The sequence below is a fragment of the Limulus polyphemus genome, unplaced genomic scaffold (genome assembly GCF_000517525.1).
Source record: "Limulus polyphemus unplaced genomic scaffold, Limulus_polyphemus-2.1.2 Scaffold2089, whole genome shotgun sequence".
Lineage (NCBI taxonomy): Eukaryota > Metazoa > Arthropoda > Merostomata > Xiphosura > Limulidae > Limulus > Limulus polyphemus.
In genome coordinates this window covers 167,623-193,118 of record NW_013667699.1, presented here as the reverse complement: position 1 = coordinate 193,118, position 25,496 = coordinate 167,623, and the positions used below count along the sequence as shown (strand labels likewise).

The window sequence follows — 25,496 nt, the reverse complement described above, 5'->3', positions numbered from 1 at the left end:
AAAAAGCTATAGCTCTGGTTGTAAAATAAGACAAAACTATAATGTGTAAAAAGCCATAGCTCTGGTTGTAAAATAAGACAAAACAATAATGTAAAAAAACAAAAACAAAAAACTCTGGAAATAACAGAAAACGTAAAATCATGAACAGAAAACCATGCAACTCTGGTACTGAAATATAATGAAAATTTATCAAGTGTCTTGACAAGGTCGTATCATAGATGTTTAGTAAGTGTCTTGACAAGGTCATATCATAGATGTTTAGTTGACCTTGTCAAGACACTAAACATCTCTGATACGACTTTGTCAAGACACTTACTAAACATCTGTGATATGACCTTGTCAAGACACTTACTAAACATCTCTGATACGACTTTGTCAAGACACTTACTAAACATCTGTGATATGACCTTGTCAAGACACTTACTAAACATCTGCGATATGACCTTGTCAAGACACTTACTAGACATCTGCGATACGACCTTGTCAAGACACTTACTAAACATCTGTGATACGACCTTGTCAAGACACTCACTAAACATCTTTGATACGACCTTGTCAAGACACTTACTAGACATCTGTGATACGACCTTGTCAAGACACTTTATCACAGATGTTTCGTAAGTGTCTTGACAAGGTCGTATCACAGATGTTTAGTAAGTGTCTTGACAAGGTCGAAAAGGTCATAGACCGCTAAGACAAATTGTTCAATGTTCCATGCAGGTTTAATAAAAACATTGGTGTTAATCCTGGAACGATTTATTTATTTATAAATCGGGAATGTTCGACTACGGTTTCACTTGAAGGAGTAATCCGAAATAATGCAGGTTTAGTTTGATGAATATAAAAATTTATCCAGGTCCAGATTTGGGTTTTTACTTTAGATCTGACGTGTTTTAGCTTTACTAGCCCTGCTACTTCGTATATGCATGCTTTAACATACAGTCACCATGTACACATGTAAGCAGTTGTTTGTTTTTATATTTTAGATCATAGTAACTATTGTAAACATTGTATTATATTTAATGTTTTATAAGTTGGTACAAAAAGAGAATATTAAGCACATCCTCTAAAAACATTCGTCGGTACTACAGTACTTGTGTGTGTGTGTGTGTGTAAAATGCCACCAGTGGCCCAACGGTAAGTTTGAATGCTTAGAACGCTAAAATCTGGTTTCGATGCCGCGATGGGCAGACCACTGATAGCCCATTGTGTAGCTTTTTGCTTAACAAACAAATAATGTGTGTGAAAGAACACGTATAATTCTCTGAAGTCTACACGTCCATTGTATAAATCTAGCTATTATAGAATCCCATAAACCATACATACATTTGAACGGGAACTCAATTATGATCTAAATATTCGGAGTTATGGTCACTGACCTTGGCTGCTGACGTTGTTTCTCTGTGTTAAGTTTCGTTTGCGTACAGGAAGACGTCCAAGAAGAAACAGGATATTGAGGAAGTTTATCATGCTAATATTACAGTTAATGGCTGGAGACGGCTTAAAAGGTACCTGATGATGACAAAACCTTGTCGAAACGTTGTACATTTGCTGTCATGTTAAACTTATATTAAAGTTTTTCTTCATTACCCATTTAAGCCGTCTCCAGCCATTATTAGTCTCAAAGTGGGTTCCTCGTCATCGAATTTTAATATTACAGTTGTTAATGGTACTCAAGAAATACGACGTCCAGGAAGAAACGGGATATTGAGGAAGTTTATCATGCTAATATTACAGTTGTTAATGGTACTCAAGAAATAAGACGTCCAGGAAGAAACAGGATATTGAGAAAGTTTATCATATTACAGTTGTTAATGGTACTCAAGAAATAAGACGTCCAGGAAGAAACAGGATATTGAGAAAGTTTATCATATTACAGTTGTTAATGGTACTCAAGAAATAAGACGTCCAGGAAGAAACAGGATATTGAGGAAGTTTATCATGCTAATATTACAGTTGTTAATTGTTTAAAAAGTGTACGGTCTTAATTCAACCGTTTTCGTACCGTTCACTACCGGTGAGATCCAGGTATCGCATTATATTACCGTAAGTAATTGTATGCTGTTGCCTGTTGCAACACCAGGTGTAAAGAAATATAACTGGTTGAACCACTCGTGTAAAATACCCAATAGTTAGGTTAGTAGAACCAACAACTTTGATGTTATTAACTTTAGTCTAACACCCGTGTGTGTATATGTGTGTTTGGGGGGGGGTTATTAAAGATCCCTGTAGCCATTGCTGTCCGCAGAAATTTTCCCGGGGGGGGGGGGAGGAGAAAAGTAGTGTTTGTGAATTGAATAAACAATTCATATACACATGCTGAATGAATAAAGAAATAATTATGTTTATCATTTTCTGCGACCAATCTCGTGTATATATATATATATGTTTTATATATTTTATTTAAGATTTCTATTGCTACTTTTAGGGTTAAGAGAGTAATGAGAAGAACTATAAGGAAGGACTAGTTTAAAATTAAAATTTAATATCAAAAGTTCAAAGACACGGGTTTTTACTTAGTAGTAGTTTCTACTTTACACTCAGTGCCATCTAGTGTAGATTATGCGTGGAATTTTCTATTGGTCTTGGGCGACCTCACCTAGTCTACATTTTTTGTCGTTAAAACATTATTTACTTATCTGTGTAACTTGTTAACTGTACCACACAGTCAACAGTTTATAACTTTAAACAATTTATGTATTTATTGTCAGAAAGTTTACAGTTTCCTATAGAGTGTTATTCTCTGACAAATGACGTAAGCGGAACGAGCTAACCAATCAGCTCAGCTTCTTCGCATTCAAAGCTCACGAAGTCGTGCTGACGTTACTTGCACGCTATTTGTGTGAATATATAGAAGAGCCTTCACCACACGTTAAAACGGGTCGGACTTAACAGACGGCAATCGTAATCTGTTCGACATTCGGCTGGGACCCTTCGCTGGTTGACAGGAAACCACCTGTTTCTTCTACGCCGAAACTGTGAGAAACGTTTCAATATGTTCCTTTATGCTTAGTTTCCGTTTCGCTATCAGTGCAGCATTACTTAAATTTGTAATTAATGATCTTGTTTTCTTTATGGCTTCATTAAATTAAAAACTTTGTATCTAATGTATCGTACCGCTCTCTGTTTCTCGAATTAAGAAAACAAAAATATTTTGTAGGTAATTTATTGTACTTTGTTTGTCTTCGTGTATTAGAAAACATGTATTGTTTTATGATGTGTATTGCAGTGTTCTTGGCTTCGTGTGTTACATAACACATTGTTTTCCAACGTTTATTCTAGTATTCTTGTCTTTATGTATTAGAAACCATGTATTTTTTTTTTCATAATGTATTATAGTCTTGTCGGAGATGTTTTTAATTTGGACTTGAAGACACCTTTACTGTTTTTTCGCCAGAGGGAGTATTGGTGTCACGTGATGAGCGCGAAGCCCAAAGTCTGGATTTTTTTTTTGCAAGTGACATAAAATCGTGAGCTACGTGAGAATAAGTTGATTAGATTGTTGGTTGACTAATGAACTTATTGGCTGACTCAATAACTGGTTGACTGATTATTGAGTCAGCCAATAAGTTCATTAGATGGTTGACTGATTATTGAGTCAGCCAATAAGTTCATTAGATGGTTGATTGATGATTGAGTCAGCCAATAAGTTCATTAGATTGATGATTGAGTCAGCCAATAAGTTCATTAGATTGTTGATTGATTATTGAGTCAACCAATAAGTTGATTCGGACCTTTAAGGTTTAAGTTTCTGCTTTCAACGAAGTGAGAGAGATAGTAAGAATACGACAAGAAAATTAGCAAGTTAGTGAAATTTCTGTTGAGACGTTATTTATTTGTGAAGTTAGGCGTATCGTTAGTTATGTTGACCTTCAAGTTGCAGCAAGAACTTGCAGTTCAAGAAATATAACAATTTCGTTATAATTAAGTGGACTGATCTTTGCATTACTTTTAACTGAATAATTAAAATAAACTGACCCAACATGGCAAGCCTTTTTTCTATATTTTCTCGGCTCGGATTCGAACCAAGTGAGTACTCTCAACTGAGCTAAAGGGTTAGCTTTCTTGCGTTGCTAGTTCGGCGCATTGTTTTTAAAATAACTCAAACTACCACACCAACAAACGAAACCTTTATAACACTGGTGTCAGAAGTGGAATTATTTTGGTAAAAAAAATAGAATATAATCAAGAACCAATTTCAAGATCACGACACATGTATGGAGCGAGAACAACAATGTGCTGTGAGTGATGAAAAGATGATCAAGAAGGAAAAGATAAAAAATTAAAGAAGACCAATAAGAATGAGACAGAAAATTAGAAGAAAGTTACGTTAAAATAAGATCAAGGGAAAAGAGACAGGATTTTAAGAGAAAATATAAGACTTACAGAAGAATTGTGAACCCAGATCTATTTGATAAAAGGCAAGAGAAAAATATACATACCGAAGTTGAAAAAGCCACAGGGGGTGTACAGAAGTATTAATATTAAGTATTGAAAATGTTCAAAAAACACATCAATGAAATGCAGAAGATCTATAATTCATGACAACTGTTATCTTCAGAGAATACTACATCAATAATAAGTTAAGGCATCTGTTAGCTTCAGAGAAGACTACACCAATAATAAGTTAAGGCATCTGTTAGCTTCAGAGAAGATTTCACCAATGGTAAGTCAACCTAATGAAGAGCCTGAGGTTCTTGTCATAACCACTTCCAGAATATCACGATGAATGGAGAACTACCATTGTATTCCCTTGACCACCTACATGAAGAGAACATTTTTTTCTCAGGAAGGTTGATAAAGGGAAAAGATCTGGCGACTGAGAACATCACTCCCAGTAAGGTTCATAAAGGGAAAAGATCTGGCGACTGAGAACGTCACTTCCAGTAAGGTTCATAAAGGGAAAAGATCTGGCGACTGAGAACGTCACTCCCAGTAAGGTTCATAAAGGGAAAAGATCTGGCGACTGAGAACGTCACTTCCAGTAAGGTTCATAAAGGGAAAAGATCTGGCGACTGAGAACATCACTCCCAGTAAGGTTCATAAAGGGAAAAGATCTGGCGACTGAGAACATCACTCCCAGTAAGGTTGATAAAGGGAAGAGATCTGGCGACTGAGAACATCACTCCCAGTAAGGTTGATAAAGGGAAAAGATCTGGCTACTGAATAGTTTAAGGAAGTAAACGAATAGAGAAAGCAAATTTAGTCAAAATCTTGATTGCATTTTGTTTCACACAACTGATAATTGTACTATCTGTATTTATGACCATTAATTTTGATAATTGTAAATAATTACTTTATTGTTAATTATAAAATTGTGTAATCAGATTTTTGATAGACTTCAAAACCTAAGGAGAGGACAGTGACGTAGGGTGTATAAAAAATATGGACGTTTGTGTTATTATTTCGCTCAAAGTTTGAATTACGAGAGAGTATGTTCTTTATACTGATGACTGATTAGTCAGTTGTTCTTTATACTGATGACTGATTAGTCAGTGAATCAGTTAAGTGCATTAGCTTTCAATGAAGCAATAGAGATACGACACGTACCACTGCTTATTCATTTGTGAATTTAGGCCTATCGGTAATTATATGGAACTTGTACTACTTGTAGTGAAATAAATATAACGCTAACAACAGAAACTAAAAACAAACTACTCGAGGACTATCTGCGCTAGCTGTCCCTACCTTTGAAGTTATAGACTAGTCAACACTTTCCACCACAAACTCGTGGGTTACTTTTATGAAATAATAGTATTTAATCATCACCAACGGCTTTAAAGAAAGCAATATTCATCCCTCTTCTTAATTAGGTCTCGCATGGTCTGGTGGTTAAAGCTCTAGACTCGAAACCCGTTGTCCAACATGCTCGCCCTTTCAGGCAAGGGTCGTTATATTGTGATAGTCAATCTCATTGTTCGTTGGCAAGAAGTAGCTCAAAAGTTGGCGGTCGATGGTGCTGAATGATAGCTTTCCTTCTAGTCTACCACCTCAAAAATAGTAGCACTCCTCGAAAATTTAACAAAACAGTCTTCTCAGTCAAACCTAAAGCATATTTGTAGTCTCTATAGACGGGTTTATAACGCTAAAAACTGGATTTCGATAAGCAGAGATAAGAACAAAAGTACACGATTAACTAAATGACAGTAAACAAACATGATAAGTAATAAAGTATAAAGCGTCATTGTAGATACGAGTAAACATTATTTGTTAAGAAACAGGTGTAAATCAAGTTTCTAGTCCCCATTGATACGACAACAAATCAGTGTTTCTCGCCTATTCAAGAAAGCATAAAGTAGGTGTGTGTGTGTGTGTAGATTTAGCATTGCGGACGCCCCCCTGTGGTGCATTTTAAATTGGATGGCCATTAAGCAGCTCTCAGAAGGAAAGAACGTGGGGAGGGGGTAAATGGGAGCGTATATAACAGAACTGTGGTTACATTCCAGCTTCGACCCTCCGAGCCAACGTTTTGAACAATTCCCAAGTTTTCCAGGATTTTATTGAATCTCAAGAGGATTAGACTAGGAAATTTATTTAACCGTTTATATATATATTTTTTTTTCTTGTTTGTTTTGAATTTCGCACAAAGCTACATGAAGATTATCTGCGTTAGCCTTCCCTAATTTAGCAGTGAAAGACTAGAGGGAAGGAGCTTATTCTTGGGGTAATCTTTTACCAACGAAAAGTTGAATTGACCGAACGTTATAACGCCTCCACGACTGAAATGGCGAGCGTGTTTTGGTGGGATGGGGATTCGAACCTGCAACACTCAGAGTGCGAGTCGTGCGCCCTAACCACTTAGCCATGCCGGGCCTGCTTGTTTGAAATAGGCAAATTAAGTACAAGCTGAGTGCTTCTTTAATCCCACGTAATCTTGAGTGTTACATCATTTATATGCAAACCAGCGCTCTGGCTCTATTGTGCAATATCACAGCTGGGGTTCTCTGTGTGCATTACATTCTTCCAGGTCGACAAAAATAAATAACAATCTTGCAATTCTAGTTCCTCTTTGGTCTCGGAAAAAAAGTCGTAAACCTATACTCGTCGGAGTGTCACAATCAGGAAAACACATCTACAGTATAACCAACGTCCTTCTTCTTGTACTGTCAACTCCCAAACCCCCTACATACCGTAAAGCATCCCGGGATTTGGTTTCATTTTCGAGATGGTTTGGATCTGTTGTGGTCAGTTACAACTCGGAAGTTCTTGGAACGACTTGTGTTTGGCGCGGATAATGTGGGCTTTGTTTCCTGTGAGAACTAACATTGTTGCTGCAACCCGAAAAGCTTCCGACACAACATCATTTAAGGTGGGAGTTCTTGTCGCAAGATATTGGATGGCGCCGATGACACTAGCGTACGTGACGTCACAACCAGTCAACGTTTGTACGCTTTTGGATCAGACATGTGATAGTTCGTCTCATTCTTGCTATTTGTCGCAGTCTTTCGGTGAGAATTATGCTCGTGATTTAACTGTTTCATATGTTGTACGTGGATAGTTATAAGAACACGAATACGTGGGACACATACCAACAGAGTCGTCATTTGTGGTGGATAAAGTTATAAGAAAGATAATTGTCAGACAAGAACACGAATACGTGGGACACATACCAATAGAGTCGTCGTTTGTGGTGGATAAAGTTGTAAGAAAGATAACTGTCAGACAAGAACACGAATACGTGGGACACATACCAACAGAGTTGTCAATTGTGGTGTATAAAGTTGTAAGAAAGATAACTGTCAGACAAGAACACGAATACGTGGGACACATACCAACAGAGTCGTCATTTGTGGTGGATAAAGTTATAAGAAAGATAACTGTCAGACAAGAACACGCTGTTGGTATGTGTCCCACGTATTTCGTCTCCCGCAAGAGGATTTGAATGCTGGATCACTGGAACTTCAAGCACGTGCTCCGCCAAAAACGATGAAACTTGATGACTTGGAACTCACTTTGAGACAATACAGCTTGAAGAGGGCTTGAACGGGTGCTGAAGAAACCTTTGTCATCGTGATGATAACAGAACATTTGTTACTAACTTGTGATAAAGTTTTCTTTGTAAACCCCTTCATCTGGCAGTAATGCACTTTTTTAGTTATGTAAGTTATCACAATACATACAGCAACAAATGTAAATATCTTTAAAATGAAATTTAATTAAAACACGAACGTTAAAATCAAACGATTCATTTATTTATTGTTGTTATTTTTTTCAATAATAATATGCTACACTTAACTTACAAGAACTTCCCTTTCCTGCCCACGACAAACGAAGACTTTGATCCTCATCAGAAAGAACACCCCCAAACGAAAAGTTTGCAGATATAAAACGTACATATATATATATATTTTGAAAAATCCCGTACATGTTCATACCAATTATCGTGTAAATCCGAAGTTTCGGTGCTGAGAACAGAATTTCAGAAACGTCTACCGGTGGAGTTAAATCTAACAACTCCCATCCCCACATTTTCATGGCCCCTCTTTGGGTGTCAGAGAGCCCACTTTCAAAATTTCAAGCCGTTTTGTGAAAGATTATGAGAGAATATCAAAAATCAAGTAAACACCATTTTGGGGGTGGGGGTGAGGCTCTTTCTTAGCAGCATAAGAATATACGGTTTAAAACCTAGGTGTTTCACAGTTATTGTCCGTGAATTTTATGGACAACTTACTGATCAGTAAGGGGGGGCTCTTAGCAACATAAGAATATACGGTTTAAAACCTAGGTATTTCACAGTTTTTGTCCGTGATTTTTATGGACAATTTACTGATCAATAATCAATATTAGATCACTCTTGTTTAGAAGTTCAAAACTTCATATATTTTCAAACACTCTTCTACTCTTCATTTTATAACTGACTTTGAAAAGTCTCAAACAATTTTATAAATATAAAACTTAGCAGGAAACGACGTCCAATTCGTACATTGCACTGTATGGTGCAATTAAACGTACAAAACTAATTTTATTTTTGTCTTTTTCTTTTTTCGTACAGCCATCTCGGTATGTCGATCAAACTTTTTCTCTCTACAGTCCTGGCAGGAGTCTTTATAACGTCTGTATCCTCGTTACAAGCGATCCCATCTAAAGATAGACCAGAACCCAGCGACTCCATCGTTCACTTCACGCAAAGGTGAGTTTCATAGCATGTGACGAAGTTAAGCCCCAGCTTGGAATGTGGTATTTTCAAGAGATAAACGCCACCCACCCACTTTAGTATTTCTTCACCACGTTTTATCTTAATTTTATATGTTCAGTTAGAATACCAACTAACGCGACAAGTGGGCCAGACAGACAGAAAACTTCAATGTTCTTGTTTAGCCATTTCTGGTTTTCATGTTTTTACAAGAAGAGAGCTTGTCAGCAGCACCATTCGCCACGAGGGCTTTGAAGTGGATAGCGGGATTGACTGACATTCCTATAACGCACCCATAGCTGAAAACGCGAAGCGGCACGAGCAGGGTAGGGGTCATCTCCATCTAAAACATCTCAACATTTCTAACGGGGTGGTTGACCTTCAGATGTGGTGGATGCAGCTAATTTAAGGGAGTTCAAAAGAAGGTTTGGTAAATATCTGAATGATAAGGGCTGGTTTTGGGTGTTTTATCTTCATTTTAGAGTTGAGTATAGTGGATGAAAAGGCCTAGATAGACAAACAGGTTCCTGTTGTCCTTAAACTGTATGTATGTATGTGTGGTTTGCAGGCTGTCAAGCTAATCATCGGGCCACGCCCGGTCCAGTCAAATATAGAGTAGTCTGAATCAAAACCTCATCACTTTGTGGAAAACAATTATCTTACAGAGTTTCTATTGAACAGTATAGATTTTAGGATTGAAGTTAAAATCAGAAGTCCAGAGTTCCCAACAAAATATCGGGTGAAACCAAAAACGATATCTTTCAAACAGACAAAATCACTGTATATTTTACTACAGAGCTTCCTTGTTTAGATTATTAGCCTTTGAATTAAAATGTTCTATTTAACAATCGCTTCTAATGGCGTGTGCTAGGTTTAACTACAAAACTATCAAAGGGACATTACTTATCCACTTGTTAAACATTGGAGGCCATCCTCAATTTAAGTAGTTCGAGATGACTACGTGGCCTAGTGGCTAACATGCCGAACCGTGGATCTGCAGGTCCGTCAATTTCTTTCCATTACCGACAAACAATTATAATAATCGTTCGCCGCACTTCGGGCTCATCGGTTCATAATAAGGGTGACAGTCAAATCTCACTATTAGGTTATACAAGAGGAGTCCAAGACTTTGGCGGTGTAAGCTTTTGACTAGCTGCATTTCCTTCAGTCTATCAAATCAAGCCCCCCCAGTGGCACAGCGGTACGTCTGCAGACTTACAATGCTAGAAACCGGGTTTCGATACCCGCGGTGGGCAGAGCACAGATAGCCCATTGTGTAGCTTTGTGCTTAATTCCAAACAAACAAATAAACGAATTATATGAAACCTACACCAAAGTACCGGTTACGTGTCAAGGTAAGGGAGTTATCACATTAATAAAAGTGTGTGTGTGTGTGTGTATTTGCAGACCAGAATACATGATTTCTATGTAGTGTATATAATATAAGGTATTGTCTATTTTGTTCAGCTGATAGCATTTCAGAGCAGTTTACGATATATAAATATGGCACTATTGAATTAAAACCAATATCAAATACCCATGATCCTTAGAATGCCCCCAACCCAACGACCAATATCTACCATTATCCCCAGTTATTTCTATAGTTACCGAAAGGGGAGGCAGTACTGAGTATGCGTGCCTAATTTGTTCTCTCTAGCTTGTTTGTGGGGTAAGTTTCAAAAATGGTGCCCCAAGTACCACGATGGCGGGTGGGTGAGCATGAACACAAAATCCAATGCCAGCTGCGAGTACTGTGACCCTACAAACTCAAACTTATTCCTAGACCCCCCCCCCCACCATTCCTGAATGACCTTCCATGGGCACTTTAAGCCCTCCTTGGCGCCCGCTGCTAGGGTGATACGCCATATAGTCAAGGAAACTCCCCGGACCACCCCGACTCCGCCTAGCAGGTGTGGTCCTGCTAGCTTCAAAACTGTGGGAGGAGTTCACAAACAGACAACGTAGATCAATATCTAATAAACCAGAGCCTCCGCATGCTTGCCCCCCCCCCTCTTTTTTTGCGATCCTTCAGGTGCTCGTGAACTGTACACGAGTTCGTATGAAAGTGATACTGTGGTGACTGTTTGTTTGTTTGTTTGGAATTAAGCAAAAAGCTACACAATGGGCTATCTGTGCTCTGCCCACCACGGGTATCGAAACCCGGTTTCTAGCGTTGTAAGCCCGCAGACATACCGCTGTGCCATGGGGGGGGGCTGTGGTGACTGATGTGCACTTTGAATTTCATTTCAGGGACCGATGGTAAGCGAAACGGTTTACTCATAAGCTCTTAAGCAACTTAAAAGAACTAAATCCCTACCTCCGGTGGCTTATCGTTAAGCTTTAGGTTTTATAACGCTAATATTTGGGATTCAATCCCTGCGGTAGACAGTCGATTGTACCAGTAAAATACCGGTGTATGTATATAGAATATTATAGAATTTTCCCATTTTACACATTCAACAACTAAGTCATTTTTTCCCTTATAAAAGACAATAAAAAAAAACTCGAAACGGGATTAAAAAAACAACTTTTGACCCAGCACAGTGATGTTTGGACGAAATCCTAAAACTGAAAGGATGTCAACTTATATGACGAAACAAAACGAGAATAAACGAACTTGCTTGTGAATTGTTTGTTGTTAAGCACAAAGATACTACACCAAGGCTATCGAAACCCGATTTTTAACATTATAAGACTTCAGACTTGCCGTTGAGCCTCTAGGGGGCGGGGTTGGGACTTGCTTATTAAAAACAAACTTGGCGAATATAAATATAAATGAGTTTATAAGTGAAGTCTGTATTAAATTGGTTTTTATTAACATCCACGCGATTAAGACCTTCCATCCATCTTCCTTCTTGTTAAATAATTATTAATCTGTTATCTTAACATATAAAGTTTATAGCATTCAAGAAAAAACAAACGTAAAATAATTTTGTTGCTTTTTTTTTCTTTATCCTTCAAAACTTCAACATTTCCCGGACCACCAGATGGCAGTAGAACGTTAATCATATTCTTGTCACTGAAATGAAGCGGATGACTGATTGTTTTAGTGTGCGGAATGAACACCTGGAGATAATATCTAAAAATTAAGATTCACAGCCTTGCCAGAAGGATGTCTGAAATAACCAGTTTTGGCAATGCGCCAGACGAAAAACTAGCACCTCTGTGTAATAAGCCCCGTTTCGGAAGGCCTATTAACCTCGTTTAATGCCATGCGCATAGGTTTCAGTTGTAATCAAAGTTTTATGGCGTTATCAAGGCATTTTATATCGAAGTGATTAAAAATATGTCAGATTAGACAAAAAAAAAGAAAGAAAGAGATTTTTGAAGATTGCATAGAAACGTGAGCTGTAATAATAGGCGTAATTTACGCTTTCAAAGATGGGGAAAAGTCCCCCTCACATTGCAGCAGTGCTAAAACTTTATTTCTCAATAATTTACTCGTATGATCATTAGTCACAAAAGCAGTCGTTACGTTTTGTATATTAGATAAAATAACCTTCCTCAGTCAGCTACAGAACCTCTCTTCACCCCCCCCCCCCACCACACACACAAATTTTGAAATCAGTGCAACATTACTGGCTGTAATTAAAGTTAAAATAGAAGTGACGGGACACGTTTCATTCTATGTTTGTTTGAAGTTAAGCACAAAGATACACAACGGGCTATCTGTGCTCTGTTCACCACGGGTATCGAAACACTGTTTCTAACGTTGTAAGTCCGCAGACATACCGCTGTTTGCGCGAAATTCAAAAAGGAAACAAACAAACAGCAAAAGCTTCAGGAAATGGCTGTTTTCTAGCATTATCATTTGTGTAAATTTGAATACTCTACCGACAGAACCTTCGCGAAAGTTTTTTTTTTATTTTTTTGGTTTTAGAATTTCCAACATGTGACATTTGAGCGGCCAGATCAGGGGCCCCAAGGTCGAGCCCTAGCCGCCCCCAATATATGAGAGAAATGAAACAGCTGGAGTTCATATAAGATCCAAAGAACTGTAATTAACCGTCACAGCTGAAAGCGTGGCTCGAACTTTGAATCTTTCGTTCCACAGTGTGGGATGTTAACTGCTTAACTATTCTTTTCAAAATATATGGAAAACTACAAATATATAAACATATATATTGATATGTTTGTGAAAATAACAATATCTCTCCTATTATTGAATATACTCTTTCTATTTTGTAGAAGACCTTTACCCATGAAGAGAGGAAGTGATCATAAAATAATGAACGTGTCAAAGACGAGAGACGAAACGAAAGGTAAGGATATATCATTTACCAGCTTATCGATCAGTCTTGCATATCGCAGGTTATAACAGTTTTCTGTAAGCCGAAGGACAAGATAGCTCTTTTATCATGTTCATTGAAAATTTCCAGTTGATGTTCTAGAGGGTTCAGTTGCTGATAGGTTTTAACAGTTTTCTGTAAGCTGAAGGACAAGATAGCTCTTTTATCATGTTGATTGAAAATTTTCAGTTGATGTCCTAGAGGGTTCGGTTGCTGATAGGTTATAACAGTTTTCTGTAAGCCGAAGAACAAGATAGCTCTTTTATCATGTTGATTGAAAATTTCCAGTTGATGTCCTAGAGGGTTTGGTTGCTGATAGGTTTTAACAGTTTTCTGTAAGCAGAAGGACAAGATAGCTCTTTTATCATGTTGATTGAAAATTTCCAGTTGATGTCCTACAGGGTTTGGTTGCTGATAGGTTTAAACTGTTTTCTGTAAGCCGAAGGACAAGATAGCTTTTTTATCATGTTAATTGAAATTTCCAGTTGATGTCCTAGAGGGTTTGGTTGCTGATAGGTTTTAACTGTTTTCTGTAAGCCGAAGGACAAGATAGCTCTTTTATCATGTTGATTGAAAATTTCCAGTTGATGTCCAAGAGGGTTTGGTTGATGATAAGTTTTATTTTATTACACTCTAAAACTATTTATTAGTTTACCAAAACTTTGTGTCGGGCTTGTTTAAGTGAGATAAATTCAAGTCAACAAAAACATATATCAGAATGCAATATGGTCTTGACGATATCGTTAAGTCCATGAATTGACTTATTCTCTTTCGATTTTCCCATTTTATACCTTTTTTATTTTCCATGTCATGGTTTTCAAGTCATTGTCACACATGACAAGACCCCGTGTGGTCAAAGTCATTCACTGACAGGAGGTTTCAGTTTCCCTTTCACGTATTGAATATAAAGAATTTCTTCACGATTCGAGGTCAGAATAAGGCCATTTGGTTTATTTTCTTCAGCCCCTGGTGTACATTTCTAACCTTATGACTCACGTTCGATATAGTGAAAACGTGTTAATTAGTAATGTTGCTTTAACTATCGATAGATTTGACAAAAATAAAATAAAATCAACGAGAATAAAGACAAGGATGAAGAGGAATCCACTCAACGATATTGACGTTGTAACCATAGTTATAAGTTATTCCTTTTCAACACAAACCAATGAAACAACAACACATCGATCAAATAACAAAACATAATATTTTGCATTTAGTATGACATTAAGATATACATTGGTTAAGAATTTCAGCAATTACAAACACACAAGTTTTACAGATTTTGAAGATAGGTCCATTGGTCAATAATACCGTAAGATGGTTAATTAGTTTTATAATCTTACACAAACCCGTGTAGCATCTGGAATGTAATCGAAACAAACAATCCTTAAGAGGGTTCAAAATTTTAAAGCGAACACGAATAATGCCGTTTTCTACTCTTCATTTCAACAACTCGAACGTGCAGCACGTGGCTTTCTGGGAAGAGATTTTTGAGAATTAGTGATCATGGTGTCTTCACTTTTTCAATGTTGCTGACGTAGTTCTTTATGCATAAAAACACCAAGACTAGCTTGGAATGTAGTCACACAAGAAACTTTGGATGACAATTCTTATACTATCGACATGACCAGGAAAATATGAACTGATGTAGCATGAACATAGAAACTTTAAAAAATTATTTCTGATGTAGAATGAACATAGAAACTTTAAAAAAATATTTTGTGTTTATTTCACACCGTGTTAGTCAAGAATGTCGTTAAATTCCTTTCACTTTAGGTACCCATTGTATGGTGTCATTTACCCAGTAGAATATTAACTTTTGTTATCTCGTGGGAAAGATAGTTGTAAGGACACCTATGGTATGTGAAATTAGATATCTTGTCCACTGGCGGTCAGGTGACCTCCCTTGCATTTCATTGGTGAATAGCAGGTCACATATATAAGTGTTAGTTGCTCTGGTTAATTCTAATGTTAACAATTTAAATAGCTGATGTAAGTTATTCAGTTTGAAACTTAAGATCACTGAGTTACTATATCTTCTGTAGAGGACACAGACTGTCCTTTATGATAACTTATGATAATTATTCTGCGTTAAATACCTCGTCGAATCTGTCATTATTAGTAGACCTCTGAACGGAATCAACATTACTTAAAAGTATCACAAAACTGCAGTTCGCAACTATTCGTGTAAGTTTTGAAAACTTTTGTAGACTTATGTGGGTTAATATACGAACGTTAAGCCCAGCTAATACGTGATTGTTAAGCCTAGCTTACGTGAGCTGATGGGCGATTGTTAAGCCCAGCTTATGTGAACTAATACGAATGTCAAACCTAGCTAACGTGAGCTAATAGTTATAGACTCAAACATCAACACAAACCATGAGTTTAAATCCAACTAGTTAGAAATTTAGACAGTCTGACTATTTCCTGGGGCACATAAGGTTGGCAGCCAGGGAAGCTGACCAAACTCATGAAGGTTAGATATGTGAGATATGTAAAATTACTATGTTATGTATTAAAGAGCCAGTATGAAACTCACTTCGTATTAAGCCTCTTGTAAAATACATAAATAACACTTTTGAGACCCAGAGAATCTCCTGACACACATTTGCAAGGCACTCTTTAAACCACACACATCCTCGCCGTAATATTACATGAGACAATCGAAGATTTTATTTTATTTTATAATTCAGTGTACTCTTTTTCTTTACATAATACTATTAGGATTGGGTTATGGGGAAGAGACAAAAGCCCCAGAACCATCATAGGCCTAGTTACGTCATTGCTCCTCAGTTTCTTAACATTAAACATTTTTTTGTAATCTATTCATACATATGCTTATAAGTAACGGCATTCATAATTCTGAGTAAATACTTTTTTTTTCAGAGTGCCATAAATACGCTCTTCATAAATGTGGCAACATTTTCTTGAGGGTATTAAAACTCCTTAATTTCCTGAAGAGTCATCACTCATACCAAGTTAAATGTTCTTTACGGCAGGTAAGTTAACTGGCACGTAGTGCCATCTAGTGTAAATCTTGTATATATAAATTGAGAGGAGAAAGAACTTTTATGTCAGAGTATATTATCTCTCTCTCTCTGTATTTTGAATAATTATAAATTACTGAAATGTGTTTCAATTAAAGTTTTTTTTATAAACATTTCGTTGTTTATTTCGATTACATAATTTTTGTACGTTAGTGAATAAACAACTGTTTAATTAATTCGTAAAATTAAAGCCTTATATTTGTAATTAAGCACAAAGGTAAACACTGGACTATCTGTGTTCTGCCTACCAGGGGTTATCGAACCCCGATTTCTAGTGTTGTTACTGCGCAGACATACCGCTGTGCCACTGAGGAGGGGGGGGGGTATTAAAGAGTCAGTGTCTTAGTTAAGTACTTACTTACACAATTCTTATCTAGTGAATGGGGTATTTTAAAATGTGATATAAATTATACTGTTTTATAAATCTACTTTCAATAAATGCAACAAACAAATCATGCCATACTGGAAATTTTGAGAAACTAACGACGAACAAACGAACATTGCTGTCAGAGTTGTTTTGTGCAAGATTTCATACTTACTATTGAATCAGTAAAGTATTTCTATTACAGGTTACGTTCATTAGGCCTTACTACTACAAAAACTGTATTCGTACTTCTATTACAGGTTACGTTCATTAGGCCTTACTACTACAAAAACTGTATTCGTATTTCTATTACAGGTTACGTTCATTAGGCCTTACTACTACAAGAACTGTATTCGTATTTCTATTACAGGTTACGTTGATTAGGCCTTACTACTACAAGAACTGTATTCGTATTTCTATTACAGGTTACGTTGATTAGGCCTTACCACTACAAGAACTGTATTCGTCCTAACCAAGTAGCATATTTTGTCTTGTTAATTTAAGGTTCAGAACTCTCTATATATACAGTCTACTGAAGATTCCTAAGTTTCTATAAAACATTTATTATTGCTATAACCCTTATTTATATATATATATATATATCATTCATTTACGTACAAAGCTCTGATCTTGATGCATTTTGTTTTTCAGGCATTTTTCACCTGCATCCAAAAATCTCGCGGGAAACCTTGTTGGCATCACAAGCACCACATCAACTACGACTTGGATAAATTTAGAAAAAAACTCGCTGATAATCTGTGGGCAACACGCTCTTGTGTACTTATGATAGCTGGTGTTATCAACTAGTGATTTACGTTGTCATAAAAACTTTTTAAATTTATACCTACAGTCGGTAGCTGTGATAGATGGCGCTGTATCTATGATGCAACAGTTTCTTTTAGGCTTAAGGCATAATGGAAACTGTTTACGTTTCGTGAAAAGATTTTTTGCAAAAATATACGTAAATATGGTTGAATTATTAGTTTCAGTAAATAATAAACGTATTTTATGTTTTTTACTTACATTTCTGGTAAAAATTTCTTTTCAATTACGTCTCGGTATCAGTTAAATCGGGTTCCATTTCACGCTGTTAAGGCACTTTTATTTCTAAAAATAAATAAATAAATAAAACTCACACACACATACACAAATATATAACGTTTAAAAACATATTTCAGCTAGCATTGTTTTACGCACTGGGCGAATGGAAATCTAATTGTAACCACCGTTCAAAAGTCCGAAGATTTGTATGTTTTGTTAAGCCTTTCGAACTCATGATATATATAAATACATCATATAATTATATTCAACAAAATATAAACTTAGTCTTACATACTCACCTGGCCCAGTATGGAAATCTTTATCAAATATATTTTGTTCTGTAATTCATATGGATAATTAAACTGTTCAAATTTAAGTTGGTATAAATTTTCTTAAATATTAAACATTTCGAAATAATACTAACTGAGTTTTAGTAATGCTGCAGTGAGTCGTACACATAAAGGAAATACAAGGCTTAGACATTCATTAACCGACATCACAGGTTATGTAATAAAAACAAACCAAATTTTTAAATACAGAAGCCTACATTAAAATATTAGTTTATAGTGAACATTTACTGATTGACCCATGTTGGGTGGTGAATTTGTGATATTAAAACAAAAATACGGAGAGAAGTGTGTTAAAAAAGCATCTGCCCATTTGTGCAGAAATGAATTTTTATAATAAAGATTTAGTCACTTATAACAATAGAGAGATCGTGGAAATAAGTTGTTAAACGACCACGTATTACACTGTATGATGAATATAATTTGAAATTTTCAATATTAAAAAAGACAAAATATTGCAACAAGCGCGGAGAATACGTTAAAACAAGGATAGCTCAGAACAAAAATAACAACGGAGAACACGTTAAACAAAGATAGCTCAGAACAAAAATAACAACGGAGAACACGTTAAACAAAGATAGCTTTGAACAAAAATAACAACGGAGAATACGTTGAAACAAAGATAGCTTTGAACAAAAATAACAACGGAGAATACGTAAAACAAGGATAGCTCAGAACAAAAATAACAACGGAGAATACGTTATAAGAAGGATAGCTCTGAACAAAAATAACAACGGAGAATACGTTAAAACAAGGATAGCTCTGAACAAAAATAACAACGGAGAACACGTTAAAACAAGGATAGCTCTGAACAAAAATAACAACGGAGAATACGTTAAAACAAGGATAGCTCTGAACAAAAATAACAACGGAGAACACGTTAAAACAAGGATAGCTCAGAACAAAAATAACAACGGAGAATACGTTAAAACAAGAATAGCTCTGAACAAAAATAACAACGGAGAATACGTTAAAATAAGGATAGCTCAGAACAAAAATAGTAATTTTAGGTTTCTCTTTTTTTTAAGTATCCAATTTTCATGGGTTCATAAGACAATTACGTTACAATGTTAACAAAGAAGAGTTACATAAAAAGTAGAAGAGGCAGTGACCTACATTCATTGGGAAAATGAAATATTGTGGTCAATATCAGGAAATATAAAGTAATTGTGTGTGTTTAACATCCTCGTTTTAAGAATGAGTTCAAGAAAGGTGGCACTTGAGACAACCAGCCATATGGAATATTAGAGTATTTTATAAACAGACTTAGAAATTTGTGTGTACAAATTTTTGACAAACCATTTAGCGAGATATTTAAAACTGAACGAGTTAGTGGGCATATAGATACGGTGGCGCCATTTAGTGTTCAGTAATACTACTATAAGAGAACACGAGTCATTATTATTCACTGGGCCAAAAGTGTGATCGTTTCCATAAAAAGAATCAACAGTTAAAAGTCTGTTAAAACAGGTTAGTGAGATACTAAAAGTACATAAACTTCAGTTAATCACTTATTTTTCTCAACGAACGGACAAATTATGTCAACACTAGCTCACTAGCAATCCATCTCAATCCCAGTAAAATTGAATTCTGTTCAGATAATGTAAGTGAATTGGGATCCCAATTTCGGAAATTACTAAGATATATTTATCAAATATATTACCTTAAAAAACAAAAAATAACTGAAACTTTCTTTACTAACAAAGCAACCTAGCTAATAAAGAATTATAATTATATACTAGATGCACTTCTGTAGGGTCCCCGAAAGTGTCCTGTTTCAAGAGTATATAAAACCAAAATTGAGAGTAACAAATATTTTTATTTCTTGCTTTTGAAGTTCAAATGTCATGCTGTGTTGTTTGTTCAGCCAGTAGATACTAAAATTTCGTCACATAAGGGACGCTTAACGTTGCAATTTGTACTGACGTGACGTCAGTAAAACGTGTGCATGGCATGAATGAGGAGAGCGGTATGTCTGCGGACTTACAACACTAGAATCCGGGGTTCGATACCCGTGGTGGGCAGAGCACAGATAGCCCATTGTGTAGCTTTGTGCTTAATTTTGACAGAAAACACACTACTGCGAGTGGTTTAAACATTTTGGGTTGTGCACATATATGAAAATCACGCCGATACCATCGCTAATGGCGGTTATCAATCTTCCCCAAAGGCAAACAGATGCAATGTGAGGCTTTGGGGCGTTGTTTTGAACAAGAGGGTTCGCCAGCTCTTCTGAATGACTGTAAAGTTAATTCAAATAAAATAATAATAATATATAACCGGTGTTAAAAATGAACATATATATAAATTCTAATTTAATAACATTGATAATAATTACAATTCCCCAGTGGTGTAGTGGTAAATAAAAAAGTGGGTTTGATGCTTCAGGCCAGATGGTGGCAGCTTAGGTTGCCCCTTCTATGAGAAGTTATATCATTGGAATTCACTTACTTAATCTAGTTCTGAGTAGTTCACACCATAACATTTGTTGTCCATGAACTGGTGATAATTATAACATCCATTCCAACCGGCCTGATGAGACCCGGTATAGGCGGAAAGGCCTCGTCGGCAATGGATATGGCGGATGTATTGTGGTTAATATATTATCACATATTAATTTCTTTCGAAATCATATAACTTCTAAGAATTGGCTTCAGAAGTATAACTAAGAAAATACAACGAAGATATAAAACATTAATTTCCAGAAGCGTACTCAGTAACTACGTATATTCAGGTCGAAAGTTTAATAACATATCATAAACAAATGTTAGTATATAATTTCCAGAAGTGTACTCAGTAATTAAGTATATTCAGGTCGAAAGTTTAATAAAATATCATAAACAAATGTTAGCATAAAAGCACGAACAATGTATAGAACACAAGAAAATTAATGTTTTATATAGCGTGTTATACTTGATCGAAATTAAGCATTAAGAAAAATATTTTTTTTTCATAAGATGGGACCCAGAGTAGACACGTAGCGCCACCAAGTTTAAAATGCACCCTGATTTGTCTCCTCATCTTCATACTGAAGAATGTAATAACTTAATTCGAAAGTTAAAAAAATGTCATGAAGAGGTATGTATTATATTGTACTTGAATATTCAGTACCCTCAACCTAACTTAACAAATATGTTATATATATTTTTAAAAGAGGTAGGTTACATTCGTCTGCCAATTAGTCTTAACATTATATTAATAACAATAACTTTAGACTAGACGTAGACCTATGCCTGTACGTATTAAATGAGGGATCCCACAGGCTAATTAAACTTATTAATAATATAATGTTGATAACTTTACAGTGAATATACCTTTTTAAGTAATTAAAACTGTGAGTTTAGCGGGCCATCTCCAGCCATTGTACAATTATTGAATTTACAATAACATCTTGCATTCCCTGTAGATAGTCTGCTCCTATGAGCTGAAACATTTCAGTTTTAATTAGACAAAAATTCCACTAAATCTGATCACGATAGTAAATTTAAATAGAGGGTGTTTAATTTTACTATTGTTACTATGGTTACTATTATTATTATTATTAGAAGTAGTACTTACTACTAGTAGTAGTGTTAGTACTGCCATTGCTAATGTGCTATTTCTTCCAGATATTATCATAAAAATACAGTGAATTTCAGTTGAAAAGTTTCATTAGTCTGACAATGTGAGGTAAAGTACATTATAAGTTCGATGATGAGGAAGCCAATTTGAGACTAATAATGGCTGGAGACGGCTTGAATGGGTAATGAAGAAAAACTTTAATGTAAGTTTAACATAACAGCAAATGTACAACGTTTTGTCATTTAAACTTATATTAAAGTTTTTCTTCATTACTCATTCAAGCCATCTCCAACCATTAAAGTACATTATAGTAAATCACCATGTCTTATAGTTCATTTCTGTTCAGATTGACTAGGATATTATTTATCTACATGATAAATTTCAGATTTTAATTATTGTTAGGCTTACTTAGAAATATATCGAGCAGTAATTTATATTTTTATAACTTACACCTCAGAGTAATTACACAGTTTTTCTTTTTTGTGTGAGTGAATATTAAATTATTAGAAAAATACACAAGGGGATTTTTTTATTTTACATTTTTAAAACTAAACCGATATGTCAGTAACCAAAAAAAAATGGTTTCTTGGCATTTAAAGGTATTAAGAGTTCATACATGTAGTCCTCCCAGTGTCTCGGTGATAAGTCCATAGGTTATGATGCTAAAATGTGGGTTTCGATACTTGTGGTGGGCACGGCATAGTCAGCCCATCATGTAATATCCTATTTAATTGCCAGTGGTGATTCTTTCTGATTAGTGGACTTGAGATAACTGTTTTTTTTTAGTTATTTAGTATCAGTTATGGGATTAAGTAGTTATTAATAAATACCATATATTGAAGATAAAAAATTTCATTTGTTTATTAATAATGCAAAATAAATTAATATTTTTTTAATTTTTGTTTTTAGAGTTCATGATTACAGACAAAAAAAAAATCTCACTAATGAATATCTTTTCTATTTTTAGAACAAATGGAAAAAGTTTGTTGGATTTTGTAATGAATTAGACAGTGATGTGTTACGGTGTCTGAGGAAAGAGGTATATACATATCTGTATTGTTTTAACAAAAAAATTAATAAGATGGTGAGAAAATATGATAAGTCATTTTAAAGACAACATAAAATAAATTGTCAGAAAAATGTGATATAACAGTAAGTAGAAATTTAAAGATTACAAATTCTTTTTTTTTTTTTCTTAATTGGTAAAATATTTCCAAATCCAAAACAAAAAAGTTACGTGTGCACTCGGCAAGTTACGATAGTAATGAGAAATAACAAACACTCTTTTTCTCAAAATTAAAATAATCGTCAAATTATTTGTCTGTGATATTAATGAAATCGTAATTTTTCCAGTGTCAATAAACAAAACAAGTCTGCTGTTTCTTTGTCTCTTAAGGGTTCCTCTTTAGGTGATTGAAATAAACAAACTTATCTGATGAACATACTGATTTTAAAAAAATTAACGTTAAATTTTAAAAGTTTTTTAATAGTCTAGACTATCAACTGTGTTATTGCTCTCTCTCTCTCCACCATTAGTTATAACCATCTAGTTTTACCTATAGCAGTTTTCCTAAAAGTTAAGGCAAAAATCTAATTAATTATTTTAATAAATCGGTGATTTGGTACACTGAAAAATTTTTTTTTCAATAAATGAAAACTTACTGTTACCCTTTTCTGCTATGAAGTTAAATACAGTAGGTTTGAAATGAGTTTGTTAAATGGTTATGTTCACAAAGCTAAAGAGCAGCATATTTATCAGGATATTTTTAGAATAATTTTACATAATTATCTTTCATTCTTCCATTCAGAGAGAAAATCGAAGACGAGAAAATTACGAAAAATCGCAGGCAAAGAAAGTGAAGATAAAACTCCAACAAAATGAATCGGTAGCAAACTGATTTGTAGTCATTTTATTGCAAGAGTAGAATTCATCATACAACATATTGTTTTGTATCTGTTTACTTAATGTCTGTACTTGCATAAATTGGAATGAAAAAAAAAATATCTACACAAAGATTTTGTTTGGCTAAAATGTCCTTGACAATGATTTTGATCACTTTATTGTATTTTATCACAATGTAGCTACATTTTTTGTTATTTGTGCTACTTAACAACCGTTAAGTAATAACAATGTTTTAAAATCAGCTCAACTTTGTTAATGTAACGTACATGATAAAAATCACACACAAAACAGAAGGATTTACTATTTTATTTATTTATATTTCAACATTAATTACACTCACAAAGAATCCAATTTCAGATTCTTCCCTACCATAAACTGCTTGCTACTAATTTATCTTATTAGCTTTTTCTCGTTATTTATTTTCAGTTAGCACTTTTGTATGTTCATAAATTATCAAGTCTCATTTAAACAGCAGAACTTACCCCAAGTTAGCCAAAGATAAATTCCTACTGTTTGTTAGCATTCTTATTTCACCGTCACAGCAGTTACAATGAAAAAAATAAGAGTAAAACAATAAATTTTGTTTAATGCCGATAATTTCTCCTAAACCTGTTATGTTCTTTATAAAAAAAAAATTTACTTGTGACTAATTAATTAATGCTAGCATGCAGGATACCAGATCAAAATCAGTTGGTTTTAGAATCTTTGACATAATAACTGGCTTGTGGTGGCCAAGTGACAAGAGAAAGAGTGTGATTTTTGTGCCGGACTGGACAGTAACCACGTGCGGCAGGGTCTCCAAGGTGAGCAGCCTTTAGTTGCTAGGATTCTCGGGCCAAAGGTTTTGAAGGAGGTTAAGGATTAGATATGTGGTGTCAGTTTGTGAATATTGGAAGTTGGATAATGTTACTCCTCTTTATCAAGGGAAGTGGATAAATTGTCCCAATAATTATTAGTTTTACATCAGTAGTGGAACAAATTTTCGAAAGTCGTTTAACAAAGTTTAAATTTCTTTTGGACAGTCAGCATCATTTCACTAGGGGGGAAATCTTGCCTTTCTAATTTTTTGACATTCCTTAAAGAAATTATAGCTTATGCAAATGAGAGTACAGATGTGGATTTGGTGTATCTGGATTTTCAGAAAGCATTTGACAAGGTTTCACATAAAAGGCTTATCTAAAAAATTATATCTGTAGGTATGGGAGATAGGTTGGTTCATAGGATAGAAAAGTAGCTAGGTTGATAAAAACCAGGGGTTATTATTAATAATGAAAGTCTTCCGGAAATCCGGATATTTCTAAAAAATCCTGAAAACCTCTGGTTTTCTTCCGGAGAAACACATTTTTTAAAATTATTTATCTTTTATAAAGTAATGCTTTTATAACTTACACTCAGTACTGCATATGTGTTTTTGAAATGTGTATGATTCAACTGTGACTAAACAGTTCACACTATTATGAAATTGAATAGATTCATTATTAAAACATTGCTAAAAATAAATCAGACATATATTTATTGTAAAATCAAACTCATTCGCCGAAGGTAAACAAACCGTGCGATTACATAAACGCTTATCTATGGCATGGAACACCAAAATCTGCATAAGTTATAAAAGCATAAGTTTTGACATCCAATAGTGAAAATTATGAATTCCAAAGAATGCACTCTTGAAAATTATCCATTAACTAGGGGAATCAGATTTGATATTTCTCACATGTATTTGATAATCATTGATGTAAGAGAAATGGGGTAACTTGTTTAAGTGAATTTTAAGTACTAAAATGCTTCAAAATGCGGGATTTTGGGTGCCG

The 25,496-nt window shown here is 35.0% G+C and overlaps 2 protein-coding genes across 2 annotated transcripts; both read left to right on the top strand.

Moving 5' to 3' along the window:
* The first annotated feature begins 2,857 nt into the window (after positions 1 to 2,857).
* LOC106465902 lies at positions 2,858 to 17,851 on the top strand. The gene is made up of 5 exons (XM_013926140.2): positions 2,858 to 2,978; positions 8,993 to 9,130; positions 13,322 to 13,395; positions 16,309 to 16,421; positions 17,485 to 17,851. The coding sequence occupies exons 2-5, from the start codon at positions 9,003 to 9,005 to the stop codon at positions 17,638 to 17,640; spliced, it is 471 nt and encodes a 156-aa protein (XP_013781594.1). The 5' UTR covers positions 2,858 to 2,978; positions 8,993 to 9,002; the 3' UTR covers positions 17,641 to 17,851.
* Positions 17,852 to 21,197: 3,346 nt separating this feature from the next.
* Positions 21,198 to 23,796, top strand: LOC106465903 (COX assembly mitochondrial protein 2 homolog). The gene is made up of 3 exons (XM_013926141.2): positions 21,198 to 21,299; positions 22,750 to 22,821; positions 23,591 to 23,796. The coding sequence occupies exons 1-3, from the start codon at positions 21,219 to 21,221 to the stop codon at positions 23,678 to 23,680; spliced, it is 243 nt and encodes an 80-aa protein (XP_013781595.1). The 5' UTR covers positions 21,198 to 21,218; the 3' UTR covers positions 23,681 to 23,796.
* The last annotated feature ends 1,700 nt before the right edge of the window (positions 23,797 to 25,496 follow it).

Bases quoted from the DNA above. Each gene is read 5' to 3' on its own strand.
- LOC106465902 (XM_013926140.2), top strand. From the start codon at position 9,003: ATGTCGATCAAACTTTTTCTCTCTACAGTCCTGGCAGGAGTCTTTATA. The intron at 13,396-16,308 runs GTAAGGATATAT...TTTTTTTTTCAG, and splicing joins GACGAGAGACGAAACGAAAG to AGTGCCATAAATACGCTCTT. The intron at 16,422-17,484 runs GTAAGTTAACTG...TTTGTTTTTCAG, and splicing joins TTAAATGTTCTTTACGGCAG to GCATTTTTCACCTGCATCCA.
- LOC106465903 (XM_013926141.2), top strand. From the start codon at position 21,219: ATGCACCCTGATTTGTCTCCTCATCTTCATACTGAAGAATGTAATAAC. The intron at 21,300-22,749 runs GTATGTATTATA...TTCTATTTTTAG, and splicing joins TAAAAAAATGTCATGAAGAG to AACAAATGGAAAAAGTTTGT. The intron at 22,822-23,590 runs GTATATACATAT...TCTTCCATTCAG, and splicing joins TACGGTGTCTGAGGAAAGAG to AGAGAAAATCGAAGACGAGA.